The 27,362-nt window shown below is 39.5% G+C and overlaps 1 protein-coding gene across 6 annotated transcripts; it reads right to left on the bottom strand.

Moving 5' to 3' along the window:
• Window positions 1-5,903: 5,903 nt before the first annotated feature.
• LOC119882564 (cell wall protein DAN4-like) lies at window positions 5,904-25,745 on the bottom strand. Of its 6 annotated transcripts, XM_038692656.1 has the most exons (14): window positions 25,393-25,740; window positions 18,442-18,508; window positions 17,570-17,638; window positions 17,196-17,243; window positions 16,990-17,073; window positions 16,699-16,813; window positions 16,526-16,537; window positions 16,242-16,280; window positions 14,689-14,845; window positions 14,288-14,649; window positions 12,120-12,167; window positions 11,377-11,489; window positions 10,684-10,734; window positions 7,909-7,999 (listed from the first exon to the last, which is right to left on the bottom strand). In XM_038692656.1, the coding sequence occupies exons 2-14, from the start codon at window positions 18,478-18,480 to the stop codon at window positions 7,928-7,930; spliced, it is 1,209 nt and encodes a 402-aa protein (XP_038548584.1). In that variant the 5' UTR covers window positions 18,481-18,508; window positions 25,393-25,740; the 3' UTR covers window positions 7,909-7,927. The 6 variants fall into 6 exon arrangements, 4 of the variants coding, with proteins under 4 accessions (XP_038548566.1, XP_038548584.1, XP_038548601.1 ...); XM_038692638.1 differs by having other exon boundaries at window positions 5,904-7,999; window positions 14,288-14,845; window positions 25,393-25,735; XM_038692647.1 differs by lacking the exon at window positions 7,909-7,999 and adding an exon at window positions 8,016-9,975 and having other exon boundaries at window positions 14,288-14,845.
• Between the last annotated feature and the right edge of the window lie 1,617 nt (window positions 25,746-27,362).

Below are 27,362 nucleotides of genomic sequence, written 5' to 3'. Positions count from 1 at the left end.
CAATTTCACACAAATCGTCAAATTGTCATGATTGAGCTGCAATGCAAAAGTCATTTAAAACTGATAATGAGAAGCAGCACACCAACCACAGGCCTGCTCTAAATCTGATCTCTCTGTGGTGCACTCAGCCTGTTGCACTCAGACATTTTTTGGGTTTTTTGCCTTTTTGGCCTCGAACCCAGAACACTGTGATAAGAACTCAACCTTGTACATGGGGCGTGCACTGTTTTTAAGCAATATATGTAAAGATGTATGAGGTACACTGGGACAATGTTTCATTTGTGTGAGAACCTGCTTGTACAGAGTGTTGTGGAAATTAATCTATTTCCTTGGGGAGAATTGAACAAATAAATAAAATACAACAAACCATTTTCTTGTACTTGATTTATTAAAGAAGGAGGACTCCTTCCTCTTCCTGGGCACCATCATCTCCCAGGACCTCAAGTGGGAGCTGAACATCACCTCCCTCACCAAGAAGGCCCAGAAGAGGATGTACTTCCTGACAATGATGTTGCACTTCTACACCGCCATCATTGAGTCCACCATCTGGTACGCTGTTACCACTGCCAGGGACAAGGGCAGGCTGCAGCGTATCATTCGCTCTGCAGAGAAGGTGATTGGCTGCAATCTTCCTTCTCTTCTGGACCTGTAAGCCTCGAGGACTCTGAGGCGAGCAGGAAAGATTGCAGATGACTCCTCCCACCCCAGACACAAAGTGTTTCAGACTCTCCCCTCTGGCAGGACGCTGCGGTCCATCAGGACCAAAACCTCTCGTCCCAAAAACAGTTTCTTCCCGTCTGCAACTAGCCTCATTTACAAGGCCCAGGTCCCCTACTTACACTCCCCCCTTACAAATGATACAAATGTCACCTGCACATGTAAATATCACTTCATTTCATATCATACACGAACCTGGCACATTGCACATATTTGTTATTAATTGTTAATCTTCGTTGTTCGTCATTTTTATGTTGTCAATTTACAGGTGCTGGTCATATAATTAGAATATCATCAAAAAGTTGATTTATGTCTGATATATTTCAAATGTTTATTTCATGTAATTGTGATGATTAAAACTGACAGCTAATGAAAATCCCAAATTCAGTATCTCCGACAATTAGAATATTACTTAAGACCAATACAAAAAAAGGATTTTTAGAAATGTTGGCCAACGGAAAAGTATCAACATGAAAAGTGTGAGAATGTACAGGACTCAATACTTAGTTGGGGCTTCTTTTGCCTGAATTACTGCAGCAATGCGGCGTGGCATGGAGTCGATCAGTCTGTGGCACTGCTCAGGTGTTATGACAGCCCAGGTTGCTCTGATAGTGGCCTTCAGCTCTTCTGCATTGTTGGGTCTGGCATATCGCATCTTCCTCTTCACAATACCCCATAGATTTTCTATAGGGTTAAGGTCAGGCCAGTTTGCTGGCCAATTAAGAACAGGGATCCCATGGTCCTTAAACCAGGTACTGGTAGCTTTGGCACTGTGTGCAGGTGCCAAGTCCTGTTGGAAAATGAAATCTGCATCTCCATAAAGTTGGTCAGCAGCAGGAAGCATGAAGTGCTCTAAAACTTCCTGGTAGACGGCTGCGTTGACCTTGGACCTCAGAAAACACAGTGGACCAACACCAGCAGATGACATGGCACCCCAAACCATCACTGACTGTGGAAACTTTACACTGGACTTCAAGCAACATGGATTCTGTGCCTCTCCTCTCTTCCTCCAGACTCTGGGACCTTGATTTCCAAAGGAAATGCAAAATCTTTGGACCACTAAGCAGCAGTCCAGTCCTTTTTGTCTTTAGCCCAGGCAAGAAGCTTCTGACACTGTGTCTTGTTCAAGAGTGGCTTGACACAAGGAATGCGACAGCTGAAACCCATGTCTTGCATACGTCTGTGCGTGGTGGTTCTTGAAGCACTGACTCCAGCTGCAGTCCACTCTTTGTGAATCTCCCCCACATTTTTGAATGGGTTTTGTTTAACAATCCTCTCCAGGGTGCGGTTATCCCTACTGCTTGTACACTTTTTTTCTACCACATCTTTTCCTTCCCTTCGCCTCTCTATTAATGTGCTTGGACACAGAGCTCTGTGAACAGCCGGCCTCTTTAGCAATGACCTTTTGTGTCTTGCCCTCCTTGTGAAAGGTGTCAATGGTCGTCTTTTGGACAGCTGACAAGTCAGCAGTCTTCCCCATGATTGTGTAGCCTACAGAACTAGACAGAGACCATTTAAAGTCCTTTGCAGGTGTTTTGAGTTAATTAGCTGATAAGAGTGTGGCACCAGGTGTCTTCAATATTGAACCTTTTCACAATAATCTAATTTTCTGAGATACTGATTTTGGGGTTTTCATAAGTTGTCAGTTTTAATCATCACAATTTATATTAAATATATAAATATAAATATATCAGTCTGTGTGGAATGAATGTATACATTATACAAGTTTCACTTTTTGAATGGAATTACTGAAATAAATCAACTCTTTGATGATATTCTAATTATATGACCAGCACCTGTACATTTATTTATGTCAACTGTATGTTTGTCAACATGTAGCACCTCATCACCAAAGCAAATTCCTCGTATGTGTAAAACACTACTTGGCAATAAAGCTCCTTCTAATTCTGATTCTGAACCCTGAGGAGGCTAACCCTATATAAGACAAAGTAATTGCTTGCAGATCTTTAAATTAAAGTAATAGTTTGACATTTTTGGAAATGATTCGGGGATTATGGGAAATAGTCTAGCACATAACCCCAGTTAAATGTCAAATTATTCTATGAACTCTTTGGCTTTTGTAAGGATTAAAGAAATCGGAACTAAAATGTTAATTAGGGAGCTTTTGAGGAGCTGGTAGGTGGATTTTGTTATCTTTATCTTTTGAGTGTGTGTGTGAGTTCTATTAATCTTCTCAATGTTGGTAAAAAAGGCAAAACTATTGCTTTAAATGTCACCTTAAAGTGTCCGTGAGAGTGTCACAACAGAAATTTGGTCTGTTTGGGTCTCAATAATGCTAGAGGGCTAGCTCGCAGCCTGGAAGGCTTTCCTCAGTGACACTTGTTTGATTGCTGGAACTGCATTTCACTTCTGGGAACCCTCAGCATACCACTCTCCTTGTGCCTTATTCAGGTCTGATGCCCAGAGAGATTTATCAGCTGCTCTGTTTGAGACCAGGAACAAAAGGAAACAGCTAACATAACACAGCAGGGGAAGTTTCAGCAGCCCTTTTACCTACATTACCACTCAAAAAACTGCACATAGCCTCCGGTCACATTATTTTACTGCATGTGCATATCTCTCCTTCCAGTGCATTCCATTTCAATAAGAGTTTTTTTGATTTTAAAAAGTGAAATAAACTTAAACAGTTCCAAAACCATTTCAAACATAATTGTGAATTAGTTATTATTGACATATTGGGTAATTATTTTGTAATGTTTGACTTTTTCATATTAAAATAATGCAAAGCACAATCTTTTTGATCAGGTACAGGACTGGGAAAATTGTGAACTGAGTCCCTTAAAGCTGTTCCATCAATAGGCCTACTGTAATTTAATTTTAACAAGTGCTGAAATGACATGATGTGTAATGTGAAAAGAGTCGCTTGACGAACACAAAGAATGATCCCCCTCAACCGAGTGTTTTAGCATCTTTCTGCATATTGTTTCGGTTTTGTGGCCCACAACTTTACTGTTTTGACTCATTCTCATGGCTCTCATCAGTGTTGTTTCCAGAAGCAAGCAATTGCAGATTACCTGCCCAGCCCAAAATAGGCAACGTTTTGATTAGCTGTTAAACACAGTGGAGCTTTTACTAGCCTAAAAGCCAGATATTTCCATCAGGAGTCCAGACCAGAGCTAAAAGCAAACTCAATTTGAACATTTACAGTATTCTGTACAATGTTGCTCTTTATCTGCTTTATGTGTAAATAAGCAACTGTAAGCTATCATGTTTGGTAATAATAATATAAGTTAATTATATGTAACTGTTTGAAGCTTGTTTCAACTGCTCCAGTTGCCAAGTGGCCAAAAACAAGTACAGAAAATTTTGAATACCAGGTATTACCAGGGTCTGTTGTTCAGACTGCAGGCCAAAATGTCCCAAATCTGATTTTTTTTTGCTCACATGTGACTCAGATCTGATCTTTTTATGAGAGTGTGAACAAGCCAAGTCACATGGAATCTGATCTTCCACCTGAAATCCACCAGACCACGAGCTCTCTTTCACGGTAGACTCCAGATTTCATTGTACTCTCATGGGTCACATTTCTCCCGAATTATGACCCATGAGAGTACAATGAAATGAGTCTCCCGTGAAAATAGGGAGGGTTATTCTAGTATGAGCTAACCAATGCTAACTCCTGTGGCTCCTTGTTTATCGTTTCATTACTTGGATACAGCGTGCTGACCCCATACAAGCACTGAGCGACGATTGGATGTGCCAGAATTTTCTTCAATTAAACAAGGATAAAACTGAAGTTATTGTTTTTGGAGCCAAGGAAGAACGATTGCAAGTCATGAACCACAAATCAAGCCAGAAATCTTGGTGTAGTCATGACTCAGACCTGAATTTGAGGAGCCACATTAAGACAATTACAAAGTCAGCCTACTTTGCCTAAGATTAAAGGACTTGTGTCTCAGCAAGACCTGGAAAAACTTATCCATGCATTTATCTTCAGTCGACTCGACTACTGTAACAGCGTCCTTACAGGGCTCCCTAAGAAATCCATCAGACAGCTGCAGCTGATTCAGAACGCTGCTGCTCGAGTCATCACTAAGACCAAAAAAGTAGATCACATCACTCCAGTTCTGAGGTCTTTACATTGGCTTCCTGTATGTCAAAGAATTGATTTCAAAATCCTGCTGTTAGTTTATAAAGCACTAAATGGTTTAGGGCCAAAATACATTTCTGATCTTCTGCTTCGTTACGAACCATCCAGACCTCTCAGGTCGTCTGGGGCAGGTCTGCTTTCTGTCCCCAGAGTCAAATCTAAACAAGGAGAAGCAGCATTCAGTTATTATGCTCCGTATATCTGGAACAAACTCCCAGATAACTGCAGGTCTGCTGAAACTGTCAGTTCTTTTAAATTAAGACTTAAGACTTTTCTTTTTACCATTGCTTTTAATTAAATATTTACACGATGAGAAATTAGTAGGTAATTGAAAAGATAATTAGAGTGAGATTGAACAGAGTGAAGGAAGTGGTCTTAAATCTCGAGACCGAGTGATTTGCAGGAACCTCTGTCCACCTGTAAACGCGCAGGTGGGTCCAGAGTATAACTGGATCAAAGTGGCCTGCGGACAGACATGTCCTGGTTTCTCTGTAGTGTCCGAGGGTTTTTGGAGTTTCAGTGGACCCAAAGATTGCTGTGGACCCAAGTACAGACTATCTAGAGAGAGTAGATTAAGTGTACTTCTCTGTTTATTCTCTTTTCAAAATAATTGTAACTCAATTATTTGCTCAACCCCTCAGCTCTCAACTCTTTTAACCCTGATTGTACGCTGCACTGTAACTTTTACTGTCCTGTTTTACCCTGTTTTAATGTGTTTTTTTTCTTCAATTTCCCTATGTTAGTTTTAAACTTTTTTGTATTTCCCTGTTGCTTTTATGTTTTATGTAAAGAACTTTGAATTACCTTGTTACCTTGAAATGTGCTATACAAATAAACTTGCCTTGCCTTGCATGGGGGCCACTTTCAGGCCGCGGACAGAGGCCTGCAGTGAGAACGTAGCCAAAGAAACAGGAGCATCTCAACTTTGAATCATGCAAAGCCGCCATAGAGGAGTCACAGAACTACAATATAGGGCTGGAAATGCAGTCTGATAGATCTCCTTTAGGGACAATAAATACTGTAGTTATCCTAATAAAGAAATTTATAATAATACAAATGTATGACCACAAAACAAGCAACATCAGAATGACTTTATTTGTTAAGCAATGTAATGTGTTATGTACATTTGTATGCCATTATTTATAGAATTTTAACATTTATGACTTTAGGGTCCCTAAGTGAGTATCAAAAAAGAGACGAGGTGAATGGGCCTGTTGCACCACATAACGTAAGCAAAATGTATGCAACCAGAATTGTTTGAAAGAAGCTATAACCACATACAAATCAACACATAGTGCCATCAAAAAGAAAAAAATACAAATTTTACAAAATACATATATTACAAAAATAGTACAGGAGTTAAATAATACAAAGACAAAGACATAGCTTAGATGTTCTGGTTACTATTTACAACATGATCAATTGTATCTCTCGAATATGCTGCCAAAATGATAAATTCTCGTCAACATTCCTTTCCTAGTTAACTGTGAATCTCTATTGTAGACCTATGCAGTTACTCCTTGTTGCATGGAAAGGCAAGGGATGAGATCTCACCTCAGTGGACGGAGGTACAAAGTGTAAGCAAACTAACTGGCCAATATTACCTAAAGTAATTTATTTTTGATCAGTCATTTTGATAATTTAGTGATTCTTTTAGTGAATTGCGACATTACTACCTACCTTTAGGTTCTCAACTAATGACATTATTGCTGCCACCAGGTCAGCTCTGCCTTCTCACATACTTCTGTCTTCTACATTCATACTGTACAATATTATTAAACACTAAGCAATAAACAAGTGCAAAAAATCCTGCATAAATTGCATTAGATTGTACATGTTTCAGGGTCATTTGTCAGCCAACATGTTCAAAGAGAGTATGTGTGTATATAAGTGGATCCAATATTTAGTCTGTGGGAGAACCTTTCCAGAATGATAATTTCACATCATACAGCATCATTTCACAGCTTTTGAGGAACTGGTTGTAATATTGTGCAATGTGCTGTGTCATAACATTTTAGTACTAGAGAATTGCTTCCCATGGCTATGCAGTTGGGGTGCCAGTGTTAATGTCTGTTTCTGATGAGCAGTTGGCACCATCAGTATATGAATGTGTGTGAATGGGTATAAAAAGGCTTTGAGTGGTTGGAAGACTAGACTAGAAAAACAAGTACAGACCATTTACTATATTTATCACAATCAAAACTCTGTGTCTGCAATGAAAACATAGAAAGTGAGCTGCCAATGCAGCAATACTGCTAGAGAGCACAATGTGCTGCTCTGTATAAGGACATACCGTCAACATTTTTCTAACTCATGTTTAAATTCTTGAGGTGGAACTGGAGGTGGTTTATGAAGCTAAAAAGCCTTATGTTTCCTCTCCAGGCATACTTTTGTGAACTGGACTGGATTGAAAGAGTTATGGAGAAAAAGGTTAGTCCCAGGTGAAAAAGCAAGTGAGTAAACAGACGTGTTTTTGATTCATAACTTATGTATGTATAAAACTGTATAGTGGAGTATTGACACAGAAACACTGCATGTAAATTTACACACTCCCCTAATATTGTGAAATATACATAGGTAGCCAGTCAGGTTGGTAATGCCAGTGTTGATGCCTGAATATTACATCATATTTCTTTTCAGTGCCCCAAATACAACAACATAACCCCAGTAAAGGCTCAACGGCTGGCATATTTTACAAATTTACAAACACACAGCCAAACAATCTTGCGTCATTACCTGTCTATTAAACTAAAGCTTAACTGCCTGCTAATTAAAGAAGTGGAGGTGGTTTCTGTTTGGTCAGCTCCAGGACAGTGGAAAGAAACATACATGTCACAGGAGCAACAGAAGTCTCTTCATGGACTTGACTTGTCGTGTTGCTTGATCTTGATTAGAGGTTTTAGACAGCAGATGGGACTTGTATGCTGCAGCTCGTTCACTCACACTCCTCTTCACATCTGGTAAAACTTCAGCGAGTTTAACTGCCCTAATGTGGGCCCTGCGGTATTTGCAAACCACAGTCATTCAGCTGTCCTGTCCTGTTAAGAAGCAGTGAAGAGCTGATCCCTCTGGCATCCTGATGGTGAGGCGAGTAGGGTTCTACAGCGTTCCATCTTCAAGAGAACAGTTCTTCATAGGTATATCAGGGGAATATGTCCCGTTGGAGAGACACTGAAAGTTGATGGTATAAGTATGACAGAGAGAGAGAGAGAGAAAGAGAGAGATGAGTTTAAATAATAACAAGACTAAAGCCTTGTTTAAACTGCAACCCCAAAACCTCACCACTAGGCTGGGTGTCTTCTCAGATAACATTCAGAAAGCAGCTCACAACCTTGGTGTCATTTTTGACTCAGAGCTGTCTTTTGATGCTCAGGTGACAAAATTAGTGCAGTCCTGTTTTGTCCAGCTGAGACAGCTAACTAAGATTAGAACATTGCTCTCTCCTGATGATCTAGAGAAGGTCATCCATGCCTTTATTTCCTCAAGACTCGACCACTGCAGTGCTCTGTGTTCTGGTATTAGTAAGGGAAATATTCATAGATTACAGCTCATTCAAAGTGCTGCAGCCAGGCTTTTAACTGTAAGCACTAAGAGGAGTGACCACATCACACTAATCCTCACTGGCCTTCACTGGTTACCTGTGAGTTTTAGAATTGATTTTAAGATTTTACTACTTGTTTTTAAAGTCCTGAACGGCCAGGCTCCTACCTGCATCTGTGATTTGATAACTCCCTACAAGCCGGACCGATGGCTGAGATCCTCTAGCAGGGCTCTGCTAATGGTTCCAAAGTCTCGCCTTGTCACTAAAGGTGACCGAGCCTTTGCTGTTCGGGCCTCTCAGCTGTGGAACTCCCTGGCCGGAGGTCGAATCTCTTCTCAAGTCTCAGTTTTATTGTTTGGTGTTTTTATAAACATTATATTATTGCTGTTATTGTTTTATTTAATGCTGATTTTATTGTTGATTTTTAATTTATTTTAATTAATTTATATTTTTAAGTATGGATCATGTTTGTCTTAACTGTACAACACTTTGTAACTTGGTTTTAAAAAGTGCTATACAAATAAAGTTATTATTATTTTTTGGTTTGGCAAGATTATATCCAGATTGATTTTTAGAAAGTATGGACACAAAAAAACACATGAAATGCGACTTTTGCAAATCGGCTCTAAGCCACATATGAAGGTGGTGTGAAATGCAAGTCCAGTTGGCTTCCAACAGATGTCTGTCAGTTCAGCTCTGCTTGCTCAAACTGGTCGTTTGCATCACTTGCAACGTGACGTACAACGACGACGTGAAATCCAGATTGACCCATGGAGATAGGTTAAATACAGTAAATCTGATCTGATCATTTGCAAATAAAAGTGCGGGAAACATTTGAGAAACAAGTCTGATTTGCAGTCTGAACAAAAGCTAAGAGTCTACAGCCATGCTAGCAGCTCTGTGAGGCGTTACTTTATCAGCTTTCTAACAATGACCTGTTAATGACCTGTGTAGCAAGTAACGTTTTCACTTCAATTTTTACCAGCTTTATTATCTTAGCGTTGCGTGTTAGCATGCAACCAGCAATCCATCCAAAAGTTGTCAAGACATTTCACTCTGTAATTTGCAGGGCACTTTATGTTACTGAGTGTATCTGTGGGCTTTATTTTAATGCAGTCAGCAGATGCATACAGTCATGTATCCCTGTCAAGTGTAGAGGTTACTGGTCAACTGGCTGATTTATGGTTTTTAGTTCTTTAAAATCTTTAGTTTGCATTGATGGGTCACGATCAAAATGCACAATAAAGACTGAATAAAACAATACTTATCACGAGATGTTGCAACAAACTCAAGAAAAGGCAACGATTCAATAGTTCAACCTACATTAAGGAGTATTTCAGAGAAAATTAAGTCTAAAAACTCACTGAGATGCAAGTCTATTTTAACTCTTGGATTTCCAGCTGTGAATAAACTAGACAGTTTAGGCACAACTCTTATCAACCTCTCAATATAAAACACAAACAAGCTTAAACCAGACAACTGTATGCTACCTGCCCAGGTAAAAGCCTTGTGCGTGAAAGTCCACTTACAGTATTTTACTTATTATGCCCTCATGCTCATAATTACCTTAAATGTAAGTCTCTACATCCTCCCAATTTGTAAATGCCTGAAGTGTGTTTGACAGAAAGAGAGATCAGTGCTGAACATACAAATCTATTCACCACTGAATGTTTCACTAAAGGGCATGTTGTTAAAGCTAGCAGCAGAAGCCTAATGTGGTGCTTGAAACAGGAACAGGGGTTAGGAAAAGGAAGGAAAGCCAGTTTTGGATTACATAACGTTCCCGACATTTAAGGAAGGAATGAAGGTTTGGATTACATAACGTTCCCGACATTTAAGGAAGGAATGAAGGTTTGACAGATTGGTTTCTATGTTGTCACTTAAATTTGACTTTGATATTACTTATTACTAAGTCTCATGGGATATATAGCTGTTGAGTGCTAACAAGCCAATGATTTTTTTGTATCTTAGATAAATGATGAATGCTCAGATTTTTTCCGTGATCATAGAAAACAATGCTGGAGTGCAGACCTCTTCCTTTCCTGTCTGTTAAAACTTCATTGTAGGTCAATGCAAGTTTAAAGAGCTAATTGAGCTGTTTAACTTCCAGCGACAGAGGTTGCTAAACAGCTCAATTAGAAAAGCATGGCTAAAACAGCATGACTGAGCAAAAGAGAGTTTAGTATTATAACAAAATCAATACTTAAGGCCAAGTAGGAAGTGATAGACAATTAACAGGAAAACTGAGCGTGAGTCAAGTTTAAAGACCAAGAATAGATTTTTTTCCATAATTGTAAAATATTTTTAACAGTACCTCCAGCTCAGACATTGGCTGAGCGACTTGTAAGCCTCCATTAAGCACATTCTGAAAAAGAAACAAGACGTAAGATTGTTTTGATGCTGTACTATGTAGATCACACTTATATGTACACCACAAGCAAGGGTTCATTTTTGTTACTGAGGAGATTTAAACATATTTTAAGTATATTATAAGTAACTCCCTACTTTACATTTATTCATTAGCGGACGCTTTTATCCAAAGCCATCAGCGGTCGCACGCCTCTGGAGCAACTAGGGGTTAAGTGTCTTGCTCGAGGACATATTGGTGAATGCGTCACAGTGAAGGGAGTTGAACCCGGGTCTCTCACACTAAAGGCATGTGTCTTATCCACTGTGTCATCACCACACGCAGGTGGTAAAAAAGTTTTAAGCTCGTTTAACCTCTTAAACGTACACTTCTGACCACACCCCGCACCTAACACTGATGTCACCGGGTCTTGAAGTACACTGGTGCCTCACTGTAGCAAGGTGAAAAGGTAAACTACCGGAGGCTTTCATTAGGAAAGTGTAACATGCACTCTATTATCCCTCAAACAAATCACATTAAATGCTACTTGAATAACCCGCCGACATGACCTTGGGTCAACACTTTGTATGCAAGGGTGTTGAACTATTGCCTTCATGCACCGTTACAATCCAAAACAAACACAATTTTGTTTACACTCACCTGCAGGCTCCAGTCCCGCATCCTGTGTTGTCGCATGTACAGGTAAACCACCACAGGCAAGACTACGTTGCAGATCATGGACATTATTAATAATATCTGAAGATTCCCTTTCTCTGGATAAGGAGAGATCAGAGAATATTATATTTACTTCAGAAGCAATTTTTGTTAAATTTGTTTCCATTATTGTTTATATTCAATAATAACATTTCCAACGTAACAGCATGTGAGTCACAGCGCTTCACTAAGTGTCAGACCAGAGCTCAGAGGTGGCTGCTGACATAGGCAGCATAGGAAAATGTTAGGGGTTCCAGGCTAGCCTTATTCTTTGAATATGCCTGTTTTTTGACGATACAAGGAAGAGACGCTTATTTAACATAACTGCCGTTATGTTAAATAACTTCACCTTGACCAATATGAACCATGTCAATCAAAGGATGTCTGCTGCCATTTACTTTCTGAGAACTTTTCAGCAAATAAGAAATTAAGAAATAGAAGTAAAGTGAAGTTATATGAGAACATGGGTATGGAGAGAGAAACACACATTATGAGAAAACAATCTCATAACATCTCAAAAATAATTACATAAAAACAAGAAAATGTTAACAGTTAACGGTTAAATAAATGGTTTAGATCATTTATAAACAAAAATGTGAGGAATATCTTTTGGGTTTTGGACGGCTGGTCTGACAAATAATGTAATTTCAACCCAAATATACAAATGTTAATATAAGGGGAAATATTACCTTGTTTTAGTTGCTCCACTATTTTCACTACTTCACTACACATTTTGTCTTTGGAAAAGCAAAAAACAAACAATCATATCAGTACAATTGCAAACTTACAGTTTAAGACAAGCAAACGGTTTGCTTATCTATATAAATCATGTCAACCGAAGAATTTTTTTATAGTTTGAGATCTCCTGAATTAAAAAATGTAAATTAAATAATAAAGTAAATAAGATCAAAGAAAGTGACCTCTCAGATGGTCTTTTAGAAAAGCAGTAACACCGTATTTTTCAACAAAAAAAAAAATCACAAGAAGCAAGCAATATCATTTAGACATACAATTTAATTTGCTACTGTAAAAGGCAAAGCTCATGCATCTACAAGTGATTGTTTGACAAAAAATCTTGTTTTTGGAAAAGCATGGATTACAAAGCATGCATGAGGCATGGGGTGGCTGTGGCTCAGGAGGTAGAGCGGCTCCCCCTGGTTGCATGTCAAAGTGTCCTTGGGCAAGATACTGAACCCCGAATTGCCACTGGTGGCTGTTCCACCATTGTATGAATGTGTGTGAATGTTATTTCCTTGTTTCGGACTGTCTCTGCCACTGCACGCTTGAGGAAGTGATTGTGCGCTGCTCTTTCTTTATTGGAGGTAGCTTAGTTATTATGATGTGTTTAGGCCAAACCAACCAGTTATGCCCCTTTTCCACCGGATTGTACCAGCTCGCCTCATCTCGCACCTACTTGGCTCGTTTGGTTCCGTCCTCCATTTTCCATTGTAGACATAGTACCCCTCATTGTAGCTGGTCATCATAGCAACGCCACACGCCACTGTCATGGTTTGGCTTTGCTACCTCCTCAGTCCTTGTGTCTCCTCTGTTTTCTCCCTACTGGTTATTTCTGTTTGGCAGCTGTCTGTCGCCTGTCGCTGTCTGTCAGTCTGTATGGCGCCCCGTGTTCTCTCTGTCCCTTTCTGCTTCTCATCAGAGCCCCTGAGGCTTCCTACGCACCTGAAATGAGTTCCAGTAATCAACAACCTCTGCTTTTTTAGACCCCTGCTCTATTTTTTAAAGCTCAGCCTGCCAATGTTTTTTGGATCAGCTCCTTGCCGGTCTGCCCCTCTCCGCCAAAGCCCACTGAATCACTGTCAAGAGGCCGGCTCACTGAAGAGACTTTTTTGAGAGTTTTTTTTTTTTGGACTAATGTTTGAATAACTGGGTGCATTTGTTTTGGAAAGGAGATTGGCTCCCAGTAGAAATGTCTTGAATGGTCAACAACTAAGGAACCCTAAACTAAAAACAAACTAAGCTCCTAAACTGAGCTAACGTTAGCCGCAGCAGCTCAAATGTAAACAGGCCACAGGACTAACTGCATACCGGCTGCTAGCTAGGTTATTTGTTGTTGCTTCTCTGACCAATCAGTAGTCTGCAATGTTTTCATGTCAGGTTTTGATATCTCCTGAGCTTGCTTGGAAACTCGACAGAGGTGATACCAAAAAATGCCAGGTACTAGGTACCAGTGGCCTGTACTACGAAGGGAGTTCAACTCCGACTGCCTACACTGGAGTTAGACGGTACTACGAAGGTGGATAAGATGATGAGTCCGTGTTAACCCGGTGTTAATTTAATTGGAGTTGGTGCGTGTTCGCATAAAAGGGGTGTGTTCGGTCGTGCAGGCAGAGTTTTTTCGCAACGGCGCATGCTCCGTATTTCTCCACAGGAATGCACGTTGGTAGTGTCAGGAAATTATGAATGTAAAGACAAGTTAACGGCTAAATCGAATATCGTGGCGGACGACAAAGCCAGGGAGGCTTGTTGGCATCGCATTGAGTAAATTTGTAGCCTAATTATCTTCACAGTGTTCTTATTATAGTTCAAATCTCTATTATGTATTTTATGGGCTCTGCTTTTATGTGTAATATGATTAAGATGTAAAGGTACAACTGCACATAAGGTCCATTGTAATAAAAAAAAAGGCAGCAGGAGGGTGAATAATCCGAGAGAAAATGTCATTTCCACGATTAATCTACATGTAAAAAACTTGAATATAATCTGACATTATAGAACCAAAAAAGGCGAGTAGAGTATAGCTGAGCTGGTACCATCCGGTAATAATAAATGAGTATTGTCCATGACCATGCTATCAGTGATGATAATCTAATCATATCATGCTATTTACATATCTTACCATGGATTGTGCTTTTTATGCTCTGTGGTCTGTGTGTTGCTGTTGATGTCTTCTCTGGCAGTGTTTTTGCCAATGGTGTTGATGTTGACACTTTTGTTGATGTTGTTGCTGATGTTGTTGATGTTGTTGCTGATGTTGATGTTGTTGCTGATGTTGATGTTGTTGCTGATGTTGTTGCCGATGTTGTTGATGTTGTTGACGCTGTTGCTAATGGTGTTGACACTGTTGTTGATGTTGTTGCTGATGTTGATGTTGTTGCTAATAGTGTTGACACTTTTGTTGATATTGTTGCCAGTGGTGTTGATGTTGCTGCCAATTTTCTTGATGTTGTTGGCACTGTTGCCGATGTTGTTGCTAATGGTGTTGACACTTTTGTTGATATTGTTGCCAGTGGTGTTGATGTTGCTGCCAATTTTCTTGATGTTGTTGGCACTGTTGCTGATGTTGTTGCTAATGTTGTTGACACTGTTAATGTTGTTGCCAGTGGTGTTGATGTTGCTGCCAATTTTCTTGATGTTGTTGGCACTGTTGCTGATGTTGTTGCTAATGGTGTTTGATCTATAAATGCAGGCAGTCAGTTAGTAATAAAATCTTATGGGTGTTGTATGTACTAAGAGCAATACATGTTTTACTAAATCATTAAGAAGAAGCAGACATATGGAATTACTAAGTAGACTTAGTCAAATTAAAAGTAGCATTTAAACGATTTTTTTCAGTTATTGAAAATGATATTTAGTTATTTTGCCAAAAATAAAATTATCTTAATATCCTGTTTGTCTACACTTGTTTTTAAATAAGTTAGTGGGTGTGTTAAGAGTTACATCCTATCTCTGGAATGTTATTTCTTGTTTCTAGTTTTATCTCATTTTAGTATTTCCTCCCTCATTATACTCTCCCCTGTTTGTTCTCATTCATTTCGTGGTTTCCTGTACCTGTGTCTCAATATCCCCTCTTCACTAGTATATTTAATCTGTCAGTTCATCTTGTCTTGTATATTAACTGTTCCAGCACTGTAAATTTCCAAGTGATAGTTAGATAAGACCATTTTTCTGTGTACCCTGACTCTGCCTTGAATTCTTTTGCTACTGACTGACTTTCCATGAACCGAACTTGCAAAGTAAAACCTTCTTCACTCAACTGCCTGAGTCCAGCTGTGATATTGACAAAATGCCGAAATGGCAAGGAGGACTGTTATGTTGTTAACGTGTACATTTAGCTGGTTTTCCTCCATAAAACTAATTCCAAAATGACAAAGAAAAAGGTATATTTGTTTGCAGCACTTGCTAACACTCAAAACAAAGATGGTAAACATGGTAAAAATTATACCTGCTCAGCAATAGCATGTTAGCATTGCTGTTTTGGGTATGCTGATGTAAACATTTGGCTTAAAGTAACTCTCTGCCTACGTACAGCCTCACAGAACTGCTAGCAAACTAGCAAAACTAAGTTTTTATTTATGGTATATACTGTATATATTATATATGCTTATGTATCTTCAAATAGTTTAAAGTATAGCACAGCTCACACGAATAACTAAGTATGCAAATATGCTCTCTGTTGACAGAGAAAAATATAAAATCAAAATAGACACTAAAGAAGACTTCCAACACCACAGAGCTCACTGCATTTTCCTTTTTTGCCAGTTACACTAGCCCTGTGTAGTTTTACATTCAATTTGAGAATTAATTGGCAATGAATTAAACAATCAAAACAAAGACTAAGCAGACACAAATGATGAGGTCAAAATGTGGTCAGAAGCAGTCCAAAACTGCAGAAGCTATAATTACCACAGGTTACATTATGTACCTATGGTTCTCTGAGTGAACAGACATTAGGAATTTGTAGCTGGGTGGAGCGGTGGCCTGCAATCAACAGCAAAGATGATTTCTGGGATTCAAATGCACTGCATCAACATGCACTAGTGAAGCACTTCTAAATAAAAGGTGTGACCTACCAGTTGACGGTGTTTCTAGATAGAGCTTGCATACGGTTTCTAAAAAAAGAGAAGATCAATATTACATTAATGGAGGTAATAAATTATAAAAGACAACTTATTATAATGTTCAATAAAAATAAATACTTGATACACAAGAACAAAGCTGAATGTGTGATTTGATGCCAGCACTCACAGGACCACTCAGGCACACAACAACAGCAAGTTCAGACACAAAAAATACTTTTCACACATGCATCACACACCACACACATGAACACTCCCAGCACTGCTAGTGTACTCACCATATTCGCAGCCTGTGATGCAAGAAAAGAAAGAAAATCAAATTTTGAACATTAAAATTGTAACAATAGTTTTAGTATTCAGCTTTGGTAATGTAAGCAGAAATCCCCAACCCCACTCAGGTAAACCAGCCAACACTGATTGTAAGAGAATGAATGAGGTGAATGAGGTATACCTTTAAGAGTGTAATTGGAATCTATAGCTTTGGCCAGCAAGCAGTTGAAGTGATGGATATCGATAGTGTCATTTGTCTCTACACAGTTTTCATTCTTTATCGTTCCATTAAAATCCTGTGGTGGAAAAAGAAACAACAGGTTTATCAGATACAATAATTTATCTGCTTGGCGTTCAGTTTAACAAGGGAAGAAAAGTGAAACATTCACAGATCTCACTATCAAAAAAACAAAATCAAACATAGTGCCAACTTAAAGACAATGACAGTAAAAAGTTTGTATTGTATACTCACTGGTCTGTTTAAGCAAGTCAGTATGTCACATGTTTTGATAACATTGTTGAAGCACATTTTCTGTACAGAACATTCAATTATGTCCTGCATTGGGAAGAACACACATGTATCAAAAGCATTTCAGTCCAGTGCCTACTGAACAATATGCATTCACATACATTTACGTCCCAACAGACAATTTTTTTCTCACTGTTTCGTGAAGTTACCTTGGAATTCATCGTTGCTAAGAGTGTGACGTTTGGCTGATTTTTTTGCTTTTAAAGAGGAACAGAAAAGTAGACAGATGTTAATCTCCTATTTATTATTAGTTAAGTTGCCAATGATAATGGACAATGCCATAGAAAGATTATCAAAACATTTACCAGGTGTCAATAGAGAATTACAGAAAGTCACCAGTCACCAGTTTTCCTTGAAGTTAGTCCCCCAAGAAATACAATATTTACCCCTGTTTGATTAACTTTCGCTAAGAACTACAGTGCCCGAGTCTTTAAAAAACATTTGCAACCTGTTTGGAAAGATTTACAGGCCGTGAAATCAAGAAGTGACCACGGAAAGAAACAAATATTAATATAAAGCCTACCCATGCTTTATCCACTTCTACATAGTCCAGGCAACCCTCCTTTGAAAGGTCAATTGTGCTCAGGAACACCTAGCACACCAACATTAGAATAAAAAAAGAATTAATGGTCCGCTTTTAAATAGTGTGAATATATTAAGCCCCCCCCCCCACACACACAATTTTTATTGGTTATTGTGATGTCAATTGCAGAGAACACACAAGCCTTTGAATTGGGACAGAAATGTCATTGAAGGAGACAGTTCACCTTTGAGGTAAGAACAATATATGTTAAGAATTGCATTCACTATGCATGAGCCACAACAGTGTTTTGCAAATTACAGTTTAAATTATTTTGGAAAATGTTCTGTATTTCATATGCATTGACAAACTAGCTAACTAGGGAGAAGCTCCATCTAACTTAACTAATGTTGCTTTATCATTGCCTTGTCGCAAATTAAGGCTCTTTAATTCATTTTGTTTAAGGTTTTCATTTGCTTATTGTTCTTAAGACTACAGAACACTATGATGTTTACAGTGCAGAGCTGAGCATTATATAAAATATTATAATATGTTGGCTCTTGGCTAATGTCTGGTCTGGACAAAAATTAGACTCAGGTTGGCCAAGCAAAGTGAAATCTGAGACTGCTGTGCCCGCATCAGAGACTTGCTCTATCAACACCCCGGATCAAGCACTCGACAGATTTAGAATGTTTCTGTTAGTTGGGTGCAGTCTGAGCAGCGCGCAAGCAAATAAATGTAACAACAAAAACATGATTTAACTGAGGCCCCCATTTGAAAATAATCTGGATCCGCCCTTGATTTCAATGACCTGTGTGCTCTTGATCTCAGTATTTTGGATTATAATTCATTAGGTGTGTAGGCTATACACTTACCAGTAGAAGCCAGTTGGTCTCATACCACCATGATGTCATGCTGCCACGGTGAATGCCCAGACTCACACTAGGGAAGAAGTAGCAGAGCACAGGGCAAAGGCACATTATAGAGGAAGGTTTGGATCTCTCACACACAAACAAATACACTTCGCAAGATTCCATGAATGTCTGATCTGACTGACTGAATAAAGCCTGATCTCAGGGGGTGGGCTCTTTCTACAATCCACAACCATCTCCACTGTCTTCCAAACGTTGAGCTCTAATTAGTTCTGGCTGCAATCTGGTCGATCTCCCACCTGTAGGCGGAGTCATCCCCACCCAATGAGGGTGGGGTCGTCCGCAAACTTCAGGAGCTTGACAGACTGGTGACTGGAGGTGCAGCTGTTGGTGTACAGGGAGAAGAGAAGGGGGGAAAGAACGCAGCCTTGAGGGGAACCGGTGCTGATGGTCCTGGAATCAGAGACATGTTTTCCCAGCTTCATGTGCTGCTTCCTGTCCGTCAGGAAGGCAGTGATCCACCTGCAGGTGGAGTCAGGCACGTTCAGCTGAGAAGGCTTGTCCTGCAGCAGGGCTGGGATGATAGTGTTAAAAGCAGAGCTGAAATCCACAAACAGGATCCTGGCGTAGGTTCCTGGGGAGTCCAGGTGCTGGAGGACGAAGTCAAGGGCCATGTTTACTGCATTGTCTACAGACCAGTTGGCGCTGTAGGCGAACTGCAGGGGGTCCAGGAGTGGGTCTGTGATGGATTTAAGGTGGGACAACACAAGGTGCTAAAATACTTTTTGGGACAGGGATGATGGTGGAGGCTTTGAAGCAGGCTGGCACATGCCATGTCTCCAGTAAGGTGTTAAAAATTCCACGGGAGACAGTCTGGCCCAGCTGCTCTGTGGGGTTTCTGCCTACTGAGCAGTCTGCTGATATCCTCCTCCAGGATGGCGAGAGAGGGGGAGGAAGTGGAGCTTTTTTTCTGGACAGTGCTTTGAGATAGGGACCCATCACAGTCACAGGCCCTTTCTCATGAATGTGTACAAATGGCTTCTTTAACACGTATAACATTCCAAGATGTTGATAGATGTTGAATGATCAGTCCACGTAATGTGTACATCTTTTGTATCAAAAACGAGTTTGCAGCAAGCTCATCTACTTTGCTTTGTAAATATCCAGTGCTAAAATTCACACAAAAAATGGCTAAACAATTCAGCCCAGTCTAAACCCACCTTTAGAGCACCACCATACATAAGAGACCTAATGCAAGCTGAGTTCCAAAGTTCAGTAGCCGTGTTTCCGAGTTGTCCCTCCTGCTTAAGAACCACGAGTCTCTTAGTTTTTATTAGGAGTCACTTCTTATGTGTGTGTCAAGTGTCAATGTGTAATACTTAAAACTAATTATAAAATGTATTTGAAAATCGCACAGGGGAAAATACCACCAAATAGTTTTGGGTAAATCATACAAAAGCAAGTACAAAGCTAAGATTTTACAAAAGAAACTGTTTGTGTGAGTGTGTCTGCGTGAGACAAAGAGAGAAAGAGACAAATAACAGCTGGTTTCAAAACACACAGGCTGTATGATGATTTCAAACATCACACATCATACATAGCAAACAGAACCTAATCATCACAGACCCTTTTATTCACCATTAATCAACTGCATTTCCGCTTTAGTGTATCCTTTGCCAAAAACAACAGCACACGCTGAGGACTCTGCCATGTCGCTACATGAGAACAACAGGACAAAACACACTTCACCTCTCCTCACCTCAGCTGGGATACCACACAAACGAGTGCATAAACTTACATAATAGGCTACTTGTAATCAGTGGCAGCCTCAGGTACGTTTCAACAGTTTCAACTGAGATGGTCCCGGCTGAGACGCAAGGGCTGAATAAATCACCCACTTCCAAAAGAAACAACCTATTTCACTCAATGTGTAGAGACACGGACACAGGAAGTGGTGCTGCAACCCCCTCAGCACCCGTAAAACGAGGCAATATAAAAACCATCAACTGATAATAATTGCCATGATATAAAAACGTACTTTCATCATGAATCCCATGTTCTACAGTTCTGTGGTTTATCTGTGGTTTGCAGACTGGATCTGTTAACAGAGACTGTCAGACTGTCATAGCTGGACGTGGGTCACATCTCTCTCTCTCGTCCAGGCGCTGTCTCTCCCTCTTCATCTCCTTCAGCTCTCAACCACTAGTTCCTGTTGGTTGGGTAGGTGCTGTGGCTGTATATTGATATGTAGGTTTGCTGGCTGCTGTTACATTGTAACACTGTAAAACATTACATGTTGTAATTTGTTGTTAATAACTAGTAGATATATGTTATCCTGGTTAAATATTATACATTTATTTAACATTATCATATTATTACTATAAGAAAGTTCTATAGTGTGTTTACTACAGAAACACTATTCTATAGTAATACTATTTAAAATAAAATAGGAATACTACAAAGATCTAGATCCATAGTATTACTATAGAGATATTATAGGGCTTCTAAAATAGCTCTAGTAAAAAAAAACTATAGTAATACCATAGCTGGTAAAAAAATACTATAGAAAACTACAAACTTCCTATAGAACACTATCCAGTTCTTATAGTTTTCTAGGAGAGCAGTTTCCATGAGGGGACAAATGTGAAAAATAGATGTGTTGAAGTTAAAGGGGTTAAATCATGGTATAGTTGTAAAAAATGTACTAAAATAATGTAGTAATGTGTGTAAGTTTAAGAAAATATTAAAATACTTTTTATTTGAAAGACACAAAATATGAAACCAACACTGAGAAATGACTGATAACTATGATCAGTGTTTGTTTATCTGTTTCTGTTTTATTGTTGGTGTGTTCAAAATCATATCTATTTCTTTTGTTAAGTTTCGCTGCTACTTTGGGTAGAGCAAGGGTGCTATAAAAGTGCAATAACCTTTGGCTTCAGGCTATGCCTTTATCCAGTAAGAGAATAAAATGTTTGATATTGTTTTATTTTTGATATAATTTATGATTCATAATATGATTTTATTTAGAAGGCTACCATGTTTTTTTGAAAATAATTACCAACCTAGGCATGTATCAGAAGTCTAACGCATATATTAGAAGAAAAAAGTAAAGCCCATTACAATTCAGATGACAAGCACATGTCTACAAACTGTTCACCATGCACCGGGCTGTTTAATGCATTGGATAGCTCCTGGTGCTGAAATCAGTACATATTAGCCTATAGTTTGTCATGTTGCATTTTAGATAACTAATTTCCATAACTAATTAAAAACTACAACACAGTCACATAAAATAGAGCAGTGTGTGTGTGTGTGTTGGCATAAAAATCAAATCCCTCATCTTCAGCTCTGATAAGGCCTAAATCTGGATCATCTTGCCCTGTGCTGGACTCTGCCTCTGCTGATTGTACAGCTACATATGCATGAGAAGAACATCGGTAATAAATATGATTAACAATAGTCCATTTTCTAGTTCTACATATGCATAATGTTATTGCCTAAACCCAGCCCTGCACACTGCCTCAGTACCTGTCACTGTTTTTTCTGGTCCCATTGGCCTCCTCCTGCAGCTCCTGCTGCACCTTCTGCTGCTCCTCCTTTTCCTTCTCTCCCTCCTCATCAACATGACTGTGGTCATCCTCACCCTGTCTCTCTGAATCACCTCCACTGACTTTAACAGCTAATATACATACAGACATACAGAGATTCCCTGCTTACAGAAGGATATTGTCTTTGTGTGCAAACTGTTGTTTATAACATATATGATATTTATGCCTATATATAAATACATAATTTTAGTAGCATATATAATAACTGCATTGCTAATCGTCCCTTCCTTCTGCTGCTGGTCCTGCCCATAGACTGTATATACAAAGGTCCTGCCTCATCTGCACGTGCCACAGCAACCTTTCCTCCAAGGAAGTGGTTCATTTCGAGCATTCAGCTGATTCTTGTGCCGACCGGTTTTTTCAGCACTTCTCACACAAAACGTAGCAAACCGGTACAAAAGGTTTTGGATTAGGGATTAAACTCGCCCTTTGATTGGCGCTATTGAGCCAAAATTCGCAAAATCGTTGTCGAGAACGAAAAATAATAATTTTCAGAAAATAATAATAAATTATTTTCAGATGAAATTTAGGGGTGTTACAGCATGGTTTAAAATTGCCCTTGTATCACAGCCACAGACGAGTCTAAACTATGATTAGGTTACAGGCCTACTGCGTGTTTCTTGGGCACTACTACCACAACACAGTTACTTTCATCGCTTTTATCCAAAGGATTGAATCCAGTCCTACATTTACTCTTTTAGCTGACGCTTTTATCCAAAGCAACTTACAATTGCTATATAGGTCAGAGGTCACACACCTCTAGAGCAACGAGGGGTTAAGTGTCTTGCTCAGGGACACAATGGTGGATGGCAAGCATCTTATCTATGCGCCATCAACACCCTCTGTGTCTTATCCACTGCACCATCACCACCCCTATTGTAATTTAAATACACCCCAATAATGTTTTAGAATTTGTGTGAAATTCATTGTTTGATAGTTAATAATTTAAAATGACTGATGTTTACTTTGTGAGTGTTTCAAAAACAAATTCAAGGCAGCATGTAGCCTATTCATTAATTTCACAATTTATTAATATGATGATTATATTCTTGATTAATGTTTTCTTGACTTCCCCAAGACAGAGGTCACATCTTCAAATGGCCCATTTTTGGCAGTAGTCCAAAACCCAAAGGGGAGTATGGTTGTAATACTTTTTGCTTCAGTATCTATAACTCACTGAATTGTTTAGCTACAGTTCTCAAATTTTTAGTACCCACATTTCTTCACAACAACTGGCACCAATTCAATCCTCTACAAGAATGTCACAGACCTCATGAGCTGATGTCAAATACAATGTGTTCCCTTGTTACAACCTACCCCAATAGCGGGGTAGGTTGTAACAATCACACAAAAGAATCAAAAATAGATGCCACACTATATGATATGCTTCCAAAACAGGTAGTTATATAAAAGAACAATGTTTCTCTCTTGCTGTAACAGACTGTCTGATGACTCACGCATGTACAGTATGTGTATGTAAATTTATCTATAGAATAAACTTACTTAAAAGTATACTTAATAAATACTACTACAATGTAATTAATTAAAGAACGTCTCTATACATCCTTAGGTCTAACTAAAAAGAGATGCGTGTGTGTGTGTGTGTCAGTGTGTGGATGGCTGTGGCTCAGGAGGTAGAAGGTAGAGCGGGTTCCGCCAGTGTATGAATGTGTGTGACTGGTGAATGCAGATGTAGTGTAAAAGCACTTTGAGTGGTCGAAAAGACTAGAAAGGTGCTATACAAATACGGAGCATTTACATTTATATTCTTATTCAGACTCACAATAAGTGCTTGAAAGGGCCCAGTATTCACCGGTACGTATACCAGCACTTTTCACACTTCTCACAAGCTGCCCATACGCTTTTCTAACCTCTTCACCGGCGGAGACCGAGTATGGAAAAGATCGAGTGACAATACACACGCCAACATGTGTACAACATGTGAATGGGAAGTACTGTTCACAGTGCTGACAAATGAATGCTGGAAACCCTGGAGTGCGGGGTTTGGTGGGCCCAGACTGCATAGGGCCATCTGGAAAATATTAACATCAAGAAAGATCCTAGTTTTATGTATCGTGGATGGTAACACTTTTTAAATAAGTGTTACAACCCACCCCACCCCTGTCAGCCAATGTTTGGCTAGCTGTATTCCCTAGTGGTTTGAAATTAGAAAGGAAAATATACATCAGGTGTTGCCTAAGAAACTACATTTCAATCTAATATAAGTCAAACAATTCTATCTGCAATAGTATAGATACTAAACAGAAAATGGTCTTGGTTAAAAACTTTACTTTCTTACCTCAAAATCACTTTTTTTCTCTATATATTCTGAATGCACTTCTTTCCAGACTTGATAACCACCATGCCTGATCGGGGAGGAACTCCTATCTGATCTCTATTTGGTGGAATTGGTGTTGTTACAACTCTCCCCATGTTACAACCATCCCCGGTTTCCCCTATTCAGCTTACAGTGATATGATCAGAGAAAAGCACCAAGTCCTCACATATAAGAAGCAGGAACCAGAGAATTCTTGAAAAGAAACTCAGACTAGTCATCAATGACGATTCGATTTTAGATTCAAATGAGTGGTCAATCAAAAATAAATAACTATAGGTGTAAATAAATAACTAAGTAAATACACGTTTACAACGTAAATTCATAAAATATAAAGATTGGATTAATAAAAATTACCCTTAAAAGGTATTAAAAAATCATGAAAAGGCTATTTCAGGAAAGAAGGTACAAAGGAAACAAAGAAAATAATAATACAACATTGTTCCAAGTTGAAACAGCATGCTATAGGCTGTAAGAGCTCTAATGGCTGAGCATGATTGTGATTAAAGACTTTACCATATCAATCCTACACGCGGGAGAAGTGTGCCTACGGGGCTTTCTTCCCTTTCTCTGTTCCAAACAAAGTTGTTTAGGTGTCTACACGTACACTAATCAAGTGGTGAGGCGTCCAGGCGCACATTCCTGACAGCAAACCTCTGCCATGCGCCCTGTCCTCACAGGCTTTACCCTGGACGCAGAGCGCACTCTGGTGCTCACTGTGGGACAAAGCTCCGAGATATCGGCCAAACGTATGCAGTCCAGTCTTGTCCTGCATACTTGATCACACCGCATACAGGTTTGCAGACCTGGGAAACCCTCCACCCAGCTGACCTCCATGCACAAGATAAATCACTGCAGTCACAAAGCATTAGTAGCCTAGTCTCTTCAGTCTTCACTTTAGGTCTAACCTTGTCATGATCCCCCTTGTCGAAATAGTCCTAAAGGGCCCTGTTAGATTTGTCTCAGAAGCATGCAGGAATAAAATGTAAGTGTTAATATGAAGCCTACCGTGCTGTAGTTCTGGCTGGCTGTTGGTCTGCAGTGATCCGAGGGTGCGGTAGCCTCTTCACATTATAGCAGACTTACTTTCACTTTCCACCTTTTCACAAGCAGGCTCTCTCTCTCCCCTCCTCTTGCTCCTCGGTGATATCATCCCCGGAGTTTCCAGATGAGGGGCTGGGTGCCGTGTGGACCTAAACAGCGTGCGCTCTCTCCTCCGCAGAGACCGTGTGGAAAGTTGTTGACTTTATGACTTTGTTGTGACTTCATGCCCACCACAAGAAATATAGCCTACAGGTCAAGTTTACACTCAACTTTCTTGCCGGAACGGCCCAATCGGAAGCTTATCGGCCATCTGCGTGGTTGAGCAATCTCCACCACTCATCACGGTGTTTGTGCTTAGTTAATCATTTAACACTGTGTTGGCCCACAGGGTGCACGATAAGTTCTCTGAACCATAAGCAGGAATAATTAAGAATAATCAAGTTCATCAGACCGCTAATAGCATTAGGGCGTTATTATAGAGATAAAAACAATTTCTCGGCGTGGGGTCTCAGGGATTTTACACTTCCCCAGGGCTTAATCTGTTGAATCAGTTTCTGTGACCCAAATGGGAAGTTAAGCCCCAGAGGCTTTGTTGATGATGTGAAGCGGTTGCAGTTTGGTTAAGTTTAGGCAGCCTACTAAAGGTACTTGGTTGGGTTTAGGCAGCAAAAGTACTTGGTTATGGTCAGGAAAACATCTTCGTTTGGGTTTAGTCACAGAATCTGATAGGTCACAGATTTTGGTGTTGCACCGTTACCACCTTTGTCACTGTCAGTGCCAAATCTGTACTGCCTGCCTGATCTGTTCTGCACATGCGCAAAAATGGTTCTGTCAAAGAAGGTTACTGCAAATGCAAAATGATCCAACTAAATCTTTCAAATCAACATAACAAAATGTTTTATAATCACTGGATATTAAACTGTTCACTATGATGTAATAGGAATATACTCAAGATATGAAAAACCTTATTCAACAGTAGGCCTACATTTTTAATTTCTAATACCGACAACAATATAACAAAGTAGCAACACAAAGGAGACTAACCCTAGGGTTAGCCGGTCGACATGCATACAGTCGCTGACTTTGGTTTAGGTACACACCCATGTGATGGTTAGGGTAAGGGTAAGCGGCTTTGGGAAGCTGTCAACGCCTTTTATACTAACATAGCTAGCTACCTAGCTAGCTACTAGCGCCTCCGGTCTAGAAAGGGCGTCTCAAACACCAAGGGTACAAGGGTACCTTTTGCATCAAATAATGCTTTGAGATGTATATTTCAAATTGACCATCATATGTGTAATTCAGAGCACATTTCAAACAGGATCAAAAAATAAGTTGTCTCTCACCATTGACTACCGTACACATTTTTTCCAAAATAAGGTCCCATGGGCCGGCAGCAGAAGCGAGTGACTTGTGGCTCTCTATAGGCCTGAGTGCTTTAATGTTTTTTGGCGTCGGAATATTTTGGCAAATAACTAGGTCTACTGTAAGAACCACAGCTAAGCAAGTGTTTGTGATGTGAAAGGGTTAAATGAGTCTGGGTGAGTTAGGGGGTGGGTGTGTAGGTGCAGTACTATCTATAGTACTGAAACAGAGTGGAGGAGATCGAAGGAAATAACACGTCATTTTAGTTTCTTTAAGATGGGCGGTATTTATGATACATGTAGGCCTATTTAAAATAGGCTGCTTATCTCAAACACAAAATTTTCTATATATGGCTTAATATTTTGAATCAGAATAGTTTGGTGTTTTGTATTCTGTTGTTTAAAATGCTTTGTGAGAAGTCTACATGATGAAATCGCTCAGTAATTTGCAGACTTGTTGAGATCAGAACAGAAAATTCCTTGAGACCAGTTTAACAGTTCCTGTTAAGCTTTGTTGTTTCAGGGGTTCAGACCTGATTGGTAGTTCATAAAGTTTACAAGAACACAAGAACC

Source organism: Micropterus salmoides, unplaced genomic scaffold, assembly GCF_014851395.1.
Source record: "Micropterus salmoides isolate LMB-PRFRI ecotype aquatic unplaced genomic scaffold, ASM1485139v1 Ms_hic_scaffold_10, whole genome shotgun sequence".
Lineage (NCBI taxonomy): Eukaryota > Metazoa > Chordata > Actinopteri > Centrarchiformes > Centrarchidae > Micropterus > Micropterus salmoides.
Note: the sequence above shows the minus strand (reverse complement) of the source record. Positions and strands in the feature narration are given on the sequence as shown.